This window comes from Amblyomma americanum, chromosome 1, assembly GCF_052857255.1.
Source record: "Amblyomma americanum isolate KBUSLIRL-KWMA chromosome 1, ASM5285725v1, whole genome shotgun sequence".
Classification (NCBI taxonomy): Eukaryota; Metazoa; Arthropoda; class Arachnida; order Ixodida; family Ixodidae; genus Amblyomma; species Amblyomma americanum.
The window spans coordinates 51,356,086-51,369,888 of record NC_135497.1 but is presented as its reverse complement, the minus strand read 5'-3'; the positions used below and the strand labels follow the sequence as shown (position 1 = coordinate 51,369,888).

Genomic DNA, 13,803 nt, shown 5'->3' with positions numbered 1-13,803 from the left:
CTGCCAATGCTGAGTACAAAAAAATTGTACTCGGAAGGAATTCTATCAGCACACACTCCTGTATCTTAACCCGAGATAACCAGAGAAAATTTTGGAATTTTATCAGCAAGAGTAAGGTGAATATGGTATATCTCTCCGATGGTAGTAACACTTCAATACACGAGAGTCACTCTTGCAAAGTGTTCAATGAATTTTTTGCCTTGTGTTGGTCACCCACAATGTCATCCTTTTACCCTGATCCTTATACTTCCCAAGGATCCAATAATCATTCATTCCGTTGGTGTGTCAGGTTCAGTTTAAAGGCAGAATATTTCAGTTTCTTTAGGTATCGACGGCATAATAATTAAGTTCTTGAACAGTACATCTGTCTGCTCATCATTGATTCTTCATGAAATCTTTATACAGTCATTACAGAGTTGCTCCATCCCCCATGACTGGAGAGTTGGTAAGGTGGTTCCGGTGCATAAATCAGGCGGTACTGTTTCAGCACTCAACTCTTAGCTCATTTTATTGTCCAGTGTACCCTGCAAACTCCTTGAGCACATAATTTACTCTCACAGTGTTGCTTTTTTCAAATCTAACAAATTTTTCCATTCTTGCCAACACGGCTTCAGAAAATTTTTTTCATGCAAGAAACAATTCCTATCCTTCAGAAATTATTTATTTCGTGCTGTGTGTGCTAACGTTCTTGTTTACTGCATTTTTTTACATTTTGCTAAGGCATTTGACACTGCTTCATATGACTTGCTGTTTTTCGAACTAAGTGCTCTTTATACTAACGATTGGGTATTAGTCTGGATTAAATGTTTTCTTCCCAGTCGAATCCAATATGTCTCAGTTAGTGATTGTGGCTCACACCACTTTGGAGTCAACCCAAAGCTGTGCTGCCTGTTTTATTGTTTCAAATTATGCTTGAACAGCAAGCATATATGCAGTAAATTCAACCCTTGGTCTTTCAGTTCTTTCTCAGTGCTGCAGATATTTTCGCTTATGCCTTTTTCACGAAATTTATTATATCACCCCTATTCTCAAAAATCACCTATTCCCTCCTCCATCTCATATACTTTCGTGCATTGACCACAGCTGCAAGGTAGGGATCCTACACTGCCAAACCAACCTTGTATTAATTCATTTATTTCATGCACTGCAAAATGAAACCGCCTTCCTGCCTTCACCTCTACTATTACCGACATTGAAGAATTCAAGAAAATTGCCACAGATTTTATATTCCCTTCCTCTCTGTAATGCCTCCGGGCTCTGAGAGTACTGAAAAAAATAAATAAATAAAACCTCCTATCCTTTTTTAACAAATACCAGGCTTTGGTGCTGAGAAACACAGCAGAACAATTTAATACGTAATTTTTTCCATATGTTAGTGTTGCTCTCTCATGGTAGATGGCGTCTGTGAACCGTTACATCAAGGACACGAAATATAGCATAGTAACTCTATGCAACTCTTTAGATGTGACGACTGCTGTATCGCCTAGGCAGCATGCAATGGCAGTGAGAGTATCATGAACCGAGATGCGTATGTTTTATTAAATCTATAGTTGAGATCATTAAGGTGAATTTTAGAAATATCTACAAAATAGTACAGGTGATATCTATCACAGGTGCCAGCAACCGCTTTTGCTGGCAGCAGTGCTGCTGATGGCAGTGCCGTCACAAGTATATCGGCAACATAAGTTGAGTGATTCCTTTTTTGAAGACAGTTTAAAAGATGATCAAGCAAGGTTAAACTATAAAGGCAGCTGTAATTTATTGAAAGAGCAAAAAGTAGGCTGTCTTAAAGGTTCACTAAAGAGGAATCTGAACTCGTCTTTTTACTGCGGGAACTCTATCTGCACATTCCGGGCATTCTTAGAAACTTCGAATTATTGCCCTGGGTGGCCGATTGCCCTAATTAAATCGGATTAAACGTCTCGGCTCCCACCTTTTTTTTTTTAACTCAACACGGTAGGTAGGAGGAGTCAACCAACGCATCAGCCAGTCCCACGGCGGCTTGCCGCTCTGCTATCGGCAGAGTGATATGTAAATCAAAGAGTCCACGTGTATTTTGATTTCCATGGGCCTAATTTGCAGCTGTATTGTCTGTGGCTGGAACTGTTTGTTCACAGAAACCTAAAAAACAAAATAAAAGCAAAGCTGCCACGGGACTGGCTAAAAGGCACTCCACACATTGGTTGACTCCGCCTACCTACTGCGTTGAGTTAAAAAAAAAGTGGGAGCTGGGACGTTTAATCCAATCTAATTAGGGTGATAGGCCGCACAGGACAATAATTCAAAGTTTCTAAGAATGCCCGGAACGTGCAGTTAGAGTTCTCGCGGTAAAAAGGGCGAGTTCAGATTCCTCTTTAGTGCACCTTTAAATTGATATGAACAAAAATAATTGCCTGTATGATAATGGGGCGTAGTTATAAAATGCTGTGTACTCACTCCAGGCCACTCCAGGCATCTGCCATGTTAGCCACTACGAGAGAACACAGCATGGCTCTACCATCTGCTCAAACTTGACACTTAACTTTCTTTGCGAATTTAAAATATAAATTCCTGCCTAAACTGCGAGCTCTGCCCTCGTATGCTGCTATGTGGTTAGATCTACTAGAATATGCCAATATTTTTATGCTGGTCTCCGACAATGTCCCTTTGAGCTGTGCCACTTGCTGGTTATACAGCTAATAAAGGTGATGAATTACTATTCCCATAAGCTCTTAAAGGACTATAGACATCTCATTTTAGTTGCATAGCTTCTTCTCTGTAACGATACATTAGACATTAGTATACTACATGGATCACCCCATGGTATTCCCTCATGGCTGCTAAGTATTGTAGAATTTAATTTCTCCTTGATGCTGTTGCAGTTCTGGATTCAACAACCGAACGACGGTTACGACATGTAAGATGTGTTTAGCTAACATGAGGCATGTAAAAAGTGCATTATAACCGCTGATACGTTACTTATTGTCATTCGAGCTCTCGAAGCAGGTTGCCTTAAGCATTTCAGTGAATTAAAACTAAGTATCAAAGATTATATTGCAGTATTTTTCATGCATCGCATGACCTGAACACACCTTGCATGTCACAGCCATCATTCGATTGTTGATGCCAAAACCAAAACAGCATCAAGAAATTCAATTATTCATTGTTTACACTCCGTTTCATACATAACAGGCAACGCTGTGGACGCTGCAGAAGTAATGCACCCACGAAACCATAATACTCCGCCACATATCATTTGTTCTTCTCGAAGCTTCGGTGAGCGGTTTGGCGAAAACAAAGAGCGGTACAAAACAAAGTGGCAGCTTTGAAAATTGCAGTCAAAATTGTGAGGCACTCAGTGTTGGGGCCCTCTGGCTATAATTTTCACAGAATGTGGACTACTTTTTAGGCGCAGATGGAGTAAGAGTGATTCGCCCTATGAGCCGCATATCATATCGGCACATGTCATTCATACTTCTCAAAATCTCGTTGAGTTGCAGGATGGAAATGTGGCAAGAGGTAAAACAATCTGGAGGAGAATTACCATTCACGGTACTTAAGATCTGCTACAATGAAATATGCTCGTGTTCACTTTAGTTGTATGGTGAACTACTTTTTGGGCGCAGACTTAGCCTGCACGAACAGGCGAACTGGCTTTGGGAGCATTGTCTGCTATGTATGGAACAGAGTATAGTGGCCGTAGGGGAATACCACAGGGTGATCGATGTATACTAGTTTGAAAAAAGAAAACATGTAAGCAAAAATTTTGTGTCTTTACTCATTTAACCCTTTCAGGCACTATTTTTTCTTTCCATCTAAAACAATTATTTTTTCACCTAAATAGTATATTCAGGCCTCCAGACAATTCTTTAGTTTTCCAGTGCAAACTACCAGTCGTAAATTTGTGACAAGGATGTGCAAAAGCTCTTACTTGTGGCATAATTTTTGAAAAAAGTAACATTGAAATAAAAGGATTTGTCAAGTAGGCACCGAGGGATCATGGAATCGCTTTCTGTTTTGGAGATTCACAAAACTTTTGACATTGACAAAAAAATATTACGTAACCGAGTTATTATTCTTATTACTGATGATTCTGAGCTCGTCTTTTTTACCGGAGAAACTCGATCTACACTCTCCAAGCATTCTTACAAAATTCGAGTTTTTGGCCTGTGTGGCTGATTTCCCTATTAAATCAGATTAGATGCCCCGAGCAGCCTTTATTTTTGAACTCACCTCCGAAAGTAGGAGGAGTCAACCAACGCGTGGAGTGCCTTCCAGTCAGTCAGGTGGCGGCTTGCGTGTCTGCCATTGCCGGAGTGATACGTAAAGCAGAGTCCACGCATGATTTTATTTCCGCGGGCCTAATTTGCATCTATGTTGTCTGCGACAGAAACTATTTATTCACGGAAACCTAAAAAACAAAATAAAAGCGAAAGCGAAGCCGCCAAACGACTGGCTGAAAGGCACTCCACGCATTGGTTGACTCCTCCTACTGTCGAAGGTGGGTTAAAAAAAAATGGCGGGAGCCTGGACGTTTAATTCAATTTAATGGGGAAATCGGCTGCAAAGGACAATAATTTGATGTTTCTAAGATTGCTTGGAGCTTGTAGGTGGAGTTCCTGCTGTAAAAAGACGAGTTCAGATTCCTCTTTAGTGCACCTTCAAAGGGTTAATTTAAGCTTGAGGGAACACCTCAGTGCAACTGTTTTTCCAAGAGATGCCTGCACTTCCCAGTCAGAAAAAACATTTGGAACTACTTGGATTTCCAACTGGCTTCAATTGAACCAATTTTGTTTGCAACTGGTTCCAATTGAACCAGCTCAATTTCCAACTGGTTCCAATTGGAATCGTGTTTCAATTGGATAGTCCAAAGGGGACTAATTGAGTTTCCAACTGGTAAGCCCAATTGGTATCAATTGCATCCATTTGGTCTGTCCAACTGCATCCAGTGTATCTATGTGAATGGCTACATATTTGATAAACAAGGCAGAACTAATATATGGTTCTTATAATAAGAGCTATCAGCAGCTTAACCTACTAAATTGTATTCATAATTTGCACCACCACTGCCGTCGAAATTAAATAAAATAACTGTGCTCAGTGTGCAAGTGCCACTGGCCCCAGCATGAGAGCCTCATAAATGAGAAATATAAGCTCGAGCAGAACTGCATTCTCTAGATGGACATATTGAGCTAATATATGCGACTGGTGTCTGAATGTGTAGTGTTTCTTGTGTGTGACGTATGCGTGAATTGTTAGCCTTGATTTTCGTAAAAGCATGTGAATTTCAATTCTCTAATAAAAATGTTGATTGACACTAGGCAGAGTGTTTCCCTGCAGTCCTCACACATCAGTTTTCCTCTTGTACATTAATAATATGTTATGTTGTAGAAATATTTTTCACATTGTGTATTTTGTGCAACTTAATTGTGAGGTATATTTTGTGAATATTTTCTGGATGCAGTAACTGCCTAGGGCCTAATGGGTCCAATTGGTTGGTCCAATGGAACCAATTGGAATGTCCAGTTGGTTCCAGTTGAAATTTCCAATGTTTTTTTCTTAACTGGGTTTGGCTCTGGCCATGGGTGCATTTTCCTGGGAACTTATAAAGGTGTGGTATTCATGGGATGTTAAAGGAGGCTGCTTCATGAATATCTTCCAGCAAGAATTTTTTAATGCATTTTATAGTAGCCGAGTTATTTTTAGTCAAAATTTTAATTTCAGCATCTTCGCACCTTTCCCTCACCTCTCATCACTTTTTTCACACTCTGCCGGCCCACCACCGGCACCCACCAGAATTCCATAGTGCTTGGGAAGGGGGGGGGTAGCTTCCTGACTAGCCGCGACCATGGTAGCTGTGTGATGTCTGAAAGAATCTAATCAATAACTATCTCTGAACAGAATTACGCAGGAGCGCACAGTTGGAGGAGAGCATGAAAAAATTGCTGGAAAGAACTCTCCAACTTTCATGCGAAATTATGGCTTCTCTGCTGCATCTAGAAGTGTATTGTATGGCTCAAGTGTTCATGACGAGAGAATCTAGAGATTGAGTGAGTTTATATACTCTCCTCACCCAGGTGAAAATATGAAGTGGGATTCCAAATAGTCGCACTTGTTTTCAAGTGGTGCTATTTGAAAGCAAATAGGTTTTACAAATGGTCCCACTTGCTTTCAAGTGGTGCCATTTAAGCAAGTGGTTCTTACAAGTGGTCCCACTTGCTTTCAAGTGGGGCCATTCGAAAGCAAGTGGTTTGCATAGTGGGACCACTAGACTGCAAGTGGTCACAGCTGGGCATTAAGTGGAGGCACAATTCATGTGAACATTTGCATATTCAACATGCATACAAAGCAGAACTATAATATGATGCTTAAAATAAGAGCTGTCAGCAGCTTAACCTACTAAATTGTATTCATCATTTGATCAATCACTGCAGTCGAAATTATATGAAATAACTGCACTCAATAGCAAGTGCCACTGACCCCAATAGGAGAGTCTCATAAGTGGGGCATATATATGGGAGCAGAAGTGTGTTCTGTGGACGTGTATACATGAGCTAATGTTATTAGTGTTTGACTATAGTATGTGTTTCTTGCATGTGATGTATGCTTGTGTGTGTTTCTTGATATATACAATTCTCACAGTTTCAATTCTCCTTTGAAAATGTTGGCACCAGGCTCAGCATTGCCCTGCAGTCCTCATAAATCAATTTTCCTTTTGAACCTTAATAATATGCAAATTGATTAAAGGCATAATCTGAACCTGTTTCAAAATCCTTTCGGAACCATCTGAAATATCCAATCGCATGGTTCTAATTGAAATTTCCAATTTTTTTTTTTTCAAACTGGGAAGCTCCAAATGGTCCCGTTTGTCAAGTGGTTCCATTTAAATGGTCCCACTTTGCCAAGTTGCCCCTTTTAAATAACCCAGTTTAAGTGGTCCCACTTGTGAAATCTTCATCGGAGCAGAAGGTGTTTCAGAGCCCCTTTAACCATGACAGTATGCTACAAACAGGATAATCCCCACTCGCTAATATGAAGTGCGATAACTTCTGCATCAGAAGGCCAGACATAGCTTGTCAGTATGTGCATAAGCTAGCTGAACAGTATTTCAACTGCATCTTGCACTGGCTGGCAGCAAAAGTTTACGGGAAGTATGTATGCGGAAAAAAAATTATTTTGGTGCAGTAACCCAAACCAACCGCCTGAAATGTATGCACATATAAAAAAACGTACATGTTCCTTCCTCTGGTAATAATACCAGGCGATTTTGTTGCTAGACAGAGCTATAATAAATGTTGTTCTGAGAATTTGCGTCCCGCAAACTTTTGCTGCCGATAGTACATATGTTTATGATTACAGAGATGCATACATTTCACAGAAGCACAGTCTAATTCATATGGCTCATAAAAAGGTGCTTTGTAAGCATTTACATGCTGAGAGATTTTTAGCAAGTTGGTTCATGATTTGCTGTGGCATCCATAGTTCTGCAAACCCTGTTTACAGGCCATTGTTTGCATGGATTAATTTCATTCTTGCAATGCCTTTGCTTCATTTATTGCCCTAATTTCTGTTATATCAACTAAGAGCACATGTATCATCTGTTTGGCAAGTTTGCATATCAGTATCATGGAAGAGCATGTGCATTTTTCTGAACTATCATGCCCTTCAGCAATTTCTTATCAATTTGCTGAACCTGCCTGTGTTTGGTGCCTGAAGTGCCATTCAGACTGTCCACTTCAGCTGCCCAGTGGAAAAAGTATTACAGATCGTTTTAGCACCTAATCATTCAACCTTTAATCATAACATTAAAAACGGTTTCAACACCTAAGCATCGAGCTTCTGGCCATCGTTGGTGAGACACCGCATGCAACTACTGTAGCATACATGTGGTAGCTTGGGTAACTTAAACACAATTTAGTTTCATATTTAATTTTATATTTGTATCTTTATGGTTGTAAAATTCAGTTTTCTCGCACATGTGTTCACATCCTCACTTAACTGCAGGAAGAAAATGGCAGCTTCACTAATGTCCTGTGTGTTGGCAACCACAAGAGCCATGTTGTCACTGTGGACTGGTCGCTGGCTGTGGACTGCAGCACTTGTGCTACTGCTTCACTGGATGGGTCCATTACAGTGGCTACACTGTTCAGCCATGTTTGACACTGGTCTTCGCAACTGCTGAGTGTTAGACATGAACACAGATGGCAGAAAATGTACCAGCATATAACTTTTACATAGCATGACCTCTTTTTGTATCACTACCACTGCTGCCATCCTCCAACTTGAGCACTGTATGGCCAACTACTTACTATGGGCTCTTCCCAAAAGAGTGGTCCTGTTTTCAGCAGTGCTCACTGTGCGATTTAGTAGGCATTATTGCCAAGTGTACAGCAGTGATGTACTGCGCACCTGTATAAATTCTCATGTATAAAGTTACTTTGGTAAATGCTGTGTTGTTGTTTATATCATGGGACAGGCCATTCTAATCTGGTGTATAGTGTGAACTGTCAAAGCAACTTCATACAGAGATGGTTTCGGCTGTACCAGCTCGGCTATTCTGATCAATTTTCATTTTTGTCAGATTTAAGTTGACCAGCACTGTGCCTCATTGTGCCAAGTTCTATACCTTGGAGTCTCGCAGTACAAAACCCTCTGGAAGCTTCATGCATGTTAGTTTTTTAATTTCTGTTAATAGTTACCTCTGACCTTCTTATCATCAAAGTTGAGCAAGTGAGCACATTGCTACCTTCAGTCTCTGCATTTCATTTTGCAGTGCAGTGTCATAAAGAAAATCTCTCCCATGCTAAGTTGTGCCTAAATCAGTGACACTGTTAACCTCTGCGAGGGGTGGAGAGGCACACTTTGCGATATCTATTTATGTTATTGTGGCAAGGGTCCGCCATACTATCAGTCGCATTTTCAGAAGTTTTCTTTGATACTCAAAATCACATACACTGTTGTCCTTGTTAAGAAGGCACTTAGATGAGATGTTCCCTTTTAGAGTGAATGATGTGGAGTTTCATGTCTGTGCAGAAGGTACTACATTCAACTCATGTATGTGCCCTGATGCATATATTCCTTTTTCAGTACTGTATACCACTTCTTGAAACATCCAGAAATATTACCTTGCGTTTAATATGGGTAACACAGTCAGTGTAGCCGTTTTGTTGGAAGTATGCCCTCTTATGATGAAAACCAGTTTGTCACTGAGTGTTGTTACGTTTAAGCAGCTATTTGAGTCGCACTGATCATTCTAGACAGAATAATGTTAGCAGAATCTACTTCATTTCAGTGCCCATGTTACACTTGAAATATAATATCATTTTCCAACAGTATACACTGTTACGTGCATTAGCTACTTGTATATGAAAGCTGTGCTATGTGCCATAAACAGCCATAGCTATAATTTGATAAATGTTGGCATGTTTCAAAGACTGCATGGTACCTGCTTTCTCCATTGTACACTACCTTGTTTTAAAGAACTGTTTTCTTGCATAGTGAGGGAACAGCACAGGGCGAGACACAAGGAACATTGAAAGACACACACGGGCACTGCGTCCGCATGTGTCTCTCAATGTTCCTTGTGTCTCGTCCTTGTGCTATTCCCTCACCATGCAAAAGAACCAACTAGCCCGCCAGCTCACTCTTCTAAACTTTTTTCTGTGGCATATTACATCCTTGAAGCTTTTTCTGAAGCACTTAACACGATGTGCTACTTTTCACAGCCGCCGACCACACACAGCTCTTGACAAGCGGTCAGGTGACCACCACGTGCGTGCAGACCGTGCACATAAAATGAAATTTGTTCTTGAGGAATGGAAAGGCGTAGTAAACTGTCTCACTTCTCAGTGGACACCTGAAATGCACTGTTAGGGAAAGGACGAAAGAGCGACTGTAAGAAGGAAGAGGCTTCGTAGTGGAAGGCTCCAGATTAATTTCGACTATCCAAGGTTCATTAACAGGTTTTTGTGACATTGCACAGCACACGGGCATCTTATGCCAATTTGGACCACAGATTTCTGGCGGATGTCTGGTGAAGGTCTGAATGTGTACGTCCCAAACGGGACACCAATGGCGCTAACATCGGACATATTTTTTGGTGTCTGGTTTGTTTGCTCCATCAGAAGTCCTGCAAATGTTCATTCATGGAAGGCTGCAGTGTTCTGAATCTGACATCCTACGGACATCCGGTGTTGGGCAGGCTCAGTATGGTATTACACGCATGAACTAGCATTCATTATTCCTACAATTGCAGTGGATACTTTTCACGCGCTGCTGTCAATCACACATTGCATGCTAAGGCTGTCGAGCTCATGTAAAGGCCAACAGGTCGGGCGCCGAGCCAGCCTGGCAGGCAAGGTATGGGCCGACTCTCCAGTCATCACCCTCCCTCCTGTTACTGGCAAATGACACTTACTCAGGCACTCAATTTACCATCACATAGAAAGAAAGTGCAGGGCTTTGCTCTTTTAAATGTTTTCCCTGCGTCACAAGAAAAATAAATTTAAACCATTGCTTTGCTTAAGAAGAATTTGCAGATGGTTGTACCAGACAACAAAATTTGTTCGCCCGTGCTCACTGCTTCGCGGCAAATGAGAGGTGGTGGTGACCGAGAGTACTGCTCTGTTTCTTCCTGCCAGTTGCAAGCCCTAAAGCTAATGTTTTTTTGTTTTTTTTAAGAAGCCAAACACTGAGGCAAGTGACTACGAGCTATTCCTCTAGAGGGATTTATGCCAACAATCTTGAGGGTAAAGATGTCAGCTGCATGGTGTTCTCCTACATGTTGAAAACTCCTGTGGAAACCGAAGTTGCAGTAGTGGTTGCAACTGCTACCTTGAAAGGCACATGCGAAAATGTGAGTGTAACTTATGGTCTGAATTAAGATTCATTGTGTACTAGTAATGAATGAGGTCATTGTGCATTAAACATGCTCCATGTCGGGTATCGTTTATCACAGCGTTTATAGAACAAATACAGACATGGCTTCAAATAAGTCACAAAATCCCTGTATCAAAATTTTCTATTTGCTTGGTTCTACAAGTTAAGTCTCCAGGGGGGTGACATGGTGTAGTATGATTATATATGTTGAATGAGGTAATTATACAAGAAATATGATCCATACCAGGCATCATGTAATGCATATAAATGAGGCGCAAGTGCACGTCATACACTGTAAGGGGCACATAGCAACACGCTACATATGTTAAATGATAACAGGAAGCCACTCTGCAAAATGCACATTCACATACATGCATAAGTAGCGAATATTAGCACTAATATATGATTCAGTTTTTAGCTAAATTATTCATATTCGGTTCGGTTTGGAAAATGCACTATATTCACATGCCCCTTCAAGAAAAATTAAAGCAGCCCCATCGTCGCGCTCATGGTCTCGTTAATGGAGTACAGTAAATTGCTGCTGCTACTGTACCAGATCAAATCCTGCTCACTAGCATCAACACCTCACTAATAAGTTTGTTCGCAGCCATTTATTGTTCATAAGAGCTTGTTTTGCCCTTAGCACGTGATCTGTGGCTTGCATGTCGGTGCAACATATGAAAATCAATCTACAATACATATGGCGAACACAAATCCACAAAAACAAATCTCCAAGCACCACTAGCCACCAAGACCTGAAACTAAATTTCGCCGACTCCCTGTGTACAGTATGGAGACAAGAAAAATAAAATCACCGATGAACTTTATATCCGTGTTGTGCACAAGGGCGAAATATATGCTCACACGCGTCATGTACAGCAACATCACACGTGGAAGGAATATCCAGCACTCGGAATGTCAAGAACTCGCCATCAGACCTCTGGAGTCTTTCTGGAGTGCTCTTTCATGACCTCGTCATATTCATCAGTAAGCACGATGAATCCCACAAAGTTTTATATGTGCTCTGGCGGACATATCGACCATAGGAATGGGGCTAATTGATATGTTTGTGATAGGTTTGTGATTTGATCATTCCATAATTCGTCTCCTATACAGAAAAAAGGCAGCATATCCCCTAAATAAAATATTGATAGAAGGAGAAATTTTAAGCGCTAAACTGGGTGACGGCACTTGAAGCGTATTTCCAGCTGGCAATGTAGAATGTCACAAGCATTATGTTGCATTGCTGCCTTCATGTCGGGGCAAGCGCACTGAAGGAAGCTCCAGTAGCCGTGACATGGGCAGTGGAGAGGTTTGAGGGGTATCTTAGAGGACTTGAAGTACACTTTGAGACTGATCACAAACCACTAGTAACGTTGCTGGGTGAAGCACCGTTTCATTTGCTTCCCCCGCATATTGAGTACTTCTGGACGAGGCTAGTGCACTTCTTGTTCAGGGTTGTGTATGTGCCCAGCAAAAGCCTTGCCATTGCAGATGCTTGTCGAGGGCTCCCCTCTGATTGAGGCAGGATCGAGGTCCTGAAGCACTGTCTGTATGTGAAGTCGAACTCATTGTTGAAGGCTGCTTTGGTACCGTTGCCGAAGTTGGCAGCTTCGAGAAGGTGAAGCAGGGTCAGGCAGCGGATAACGTCTGTAAAGCTTTGGTTCGCTTCTGTCGCAACAGGTGGCCACAATATCTCTCTCTTCCAGTGTGCATGCAACCATACTAGAAAGCTAGAGCAAGAATTACACTTTGCAATGGTGTTTTGATGAAAGACGTGCGCTATGTTATACCGCAATGTTACCTACATGATGGTCACCAAGACACCACTGAATACCCAGAGCATGCGTGCGAGTTCGTGTGGTGGTCGGGACTAAGCTCGGAACTTTCAAAGTCGGTAACAAACTACCGAGAGTGCTGTATGTCGGACGAAAAGGCTGCAGAAGCAGTGATCTCATCCTCCTACTCCCCAAAGCTGCCCTGGCAGAAAGTTGGCATTGAACCTTGCCAAATCAAAGTTGTGCACTATCTGGTTGTTGCGGTATCCAGACGTTGCTCGTTTTACAGTTACTACTAGTGGCCATGTAGTAAACCAGCTCAAAGGCATCTTTGCACAGCATGGCAGCAATGCAGTGCATCAGAATACAGCTAAGACATGGTTGTAACATACTAGCAGGCTGGTAAACTGTAATATTGAATACATATAGTTAACTTTTACTGTTAGTCACCTTATTTACTGAGGCTATGAGGCTTGTAGCCCACCATAAGTAATCTCCATATGAGTTTTTAGAGTTTCGGAAATGCAGTTTTCGTCGCCGCTGCAGCGTAAGCAGTTTTGGGGCCGCACACGGGGAAATTGCGAAACCGTGCGGCTGCAGAAAGAGCACTAGCCATGCCTACAAGCCCGTGTCAAACAGGATGCCACGCGCTCCTTTCGCAGCACCCGACTGGTAGCGGCGAGCGGGGAGAGAGCACGTTCCAGGTTGGTTTCTGAAACACGTCAAGGTACTGTAAAGTGACGGAAAGGAAAAGATAAGTCCGTTTGTGAATACGGGGTATACTGCAGACTAAAACTGCCATACATGACTCACGAAACAGGTTAACCTCCAAACTGGTGATACAAAAGCGTCCGCGGCGTGGACATGAAGGAAAAAAATGACGGCATGAATTACTGCACGTTACTCTGTAATATGGGCAAAAGGTGCTGGACGTTGGGCATGATGGTAAAACCTTATTTCATCAGCAGTCAATCATTTGTACGCAAGATCTTCGAGTGGTATCATCCTGTAGTTGGGGATTGGTGAAGTGGCATGCAACTTACAAAGTCCGATGCATGGCCCCCTGTTGGGTTTGAAGTTATCAGCTGGTCGCCGTATCCTCCCACTCTGCTTGGATAGAAAGGCCTGTGGGGGCAAACTGTCACTGATCGAGCATTGTCTTCTCTGA

The 13,803-nt window shown here is 41.8% G+C and overlaps 1 protein-coding gene across 2 annotated transcripts in view; it reads left to right on the top strand.

Moving 5' to 3' along the window:
* Positions 1-10,975, top strand: part of LOC144112811 (WD repeat-containing protein 91) — a 49,074-nt gene extending 38,099 nt beyond the window's left edge. Inside the window, exon 17 of one of the 2 annotated variants that reach the window (XM_077645626.1) lies at positions 7,984-10,975. In XM_077645626.1, coding sequence (XP_077501752.1) covers positions 7,984-8,139 — 156 coding nt within the window. In that variant the 3' untranslated portion in view covers positions 8,140-10,975. The remainder of the gene's footprint in view (positions 1-7,983) is intronic. The other variant, XM_077645627.1, reaches the window with a different exon arrangement.
* The last annotated feature ends 2,828 nt before the right edge of the window (positions 10,976-13,803 follow it).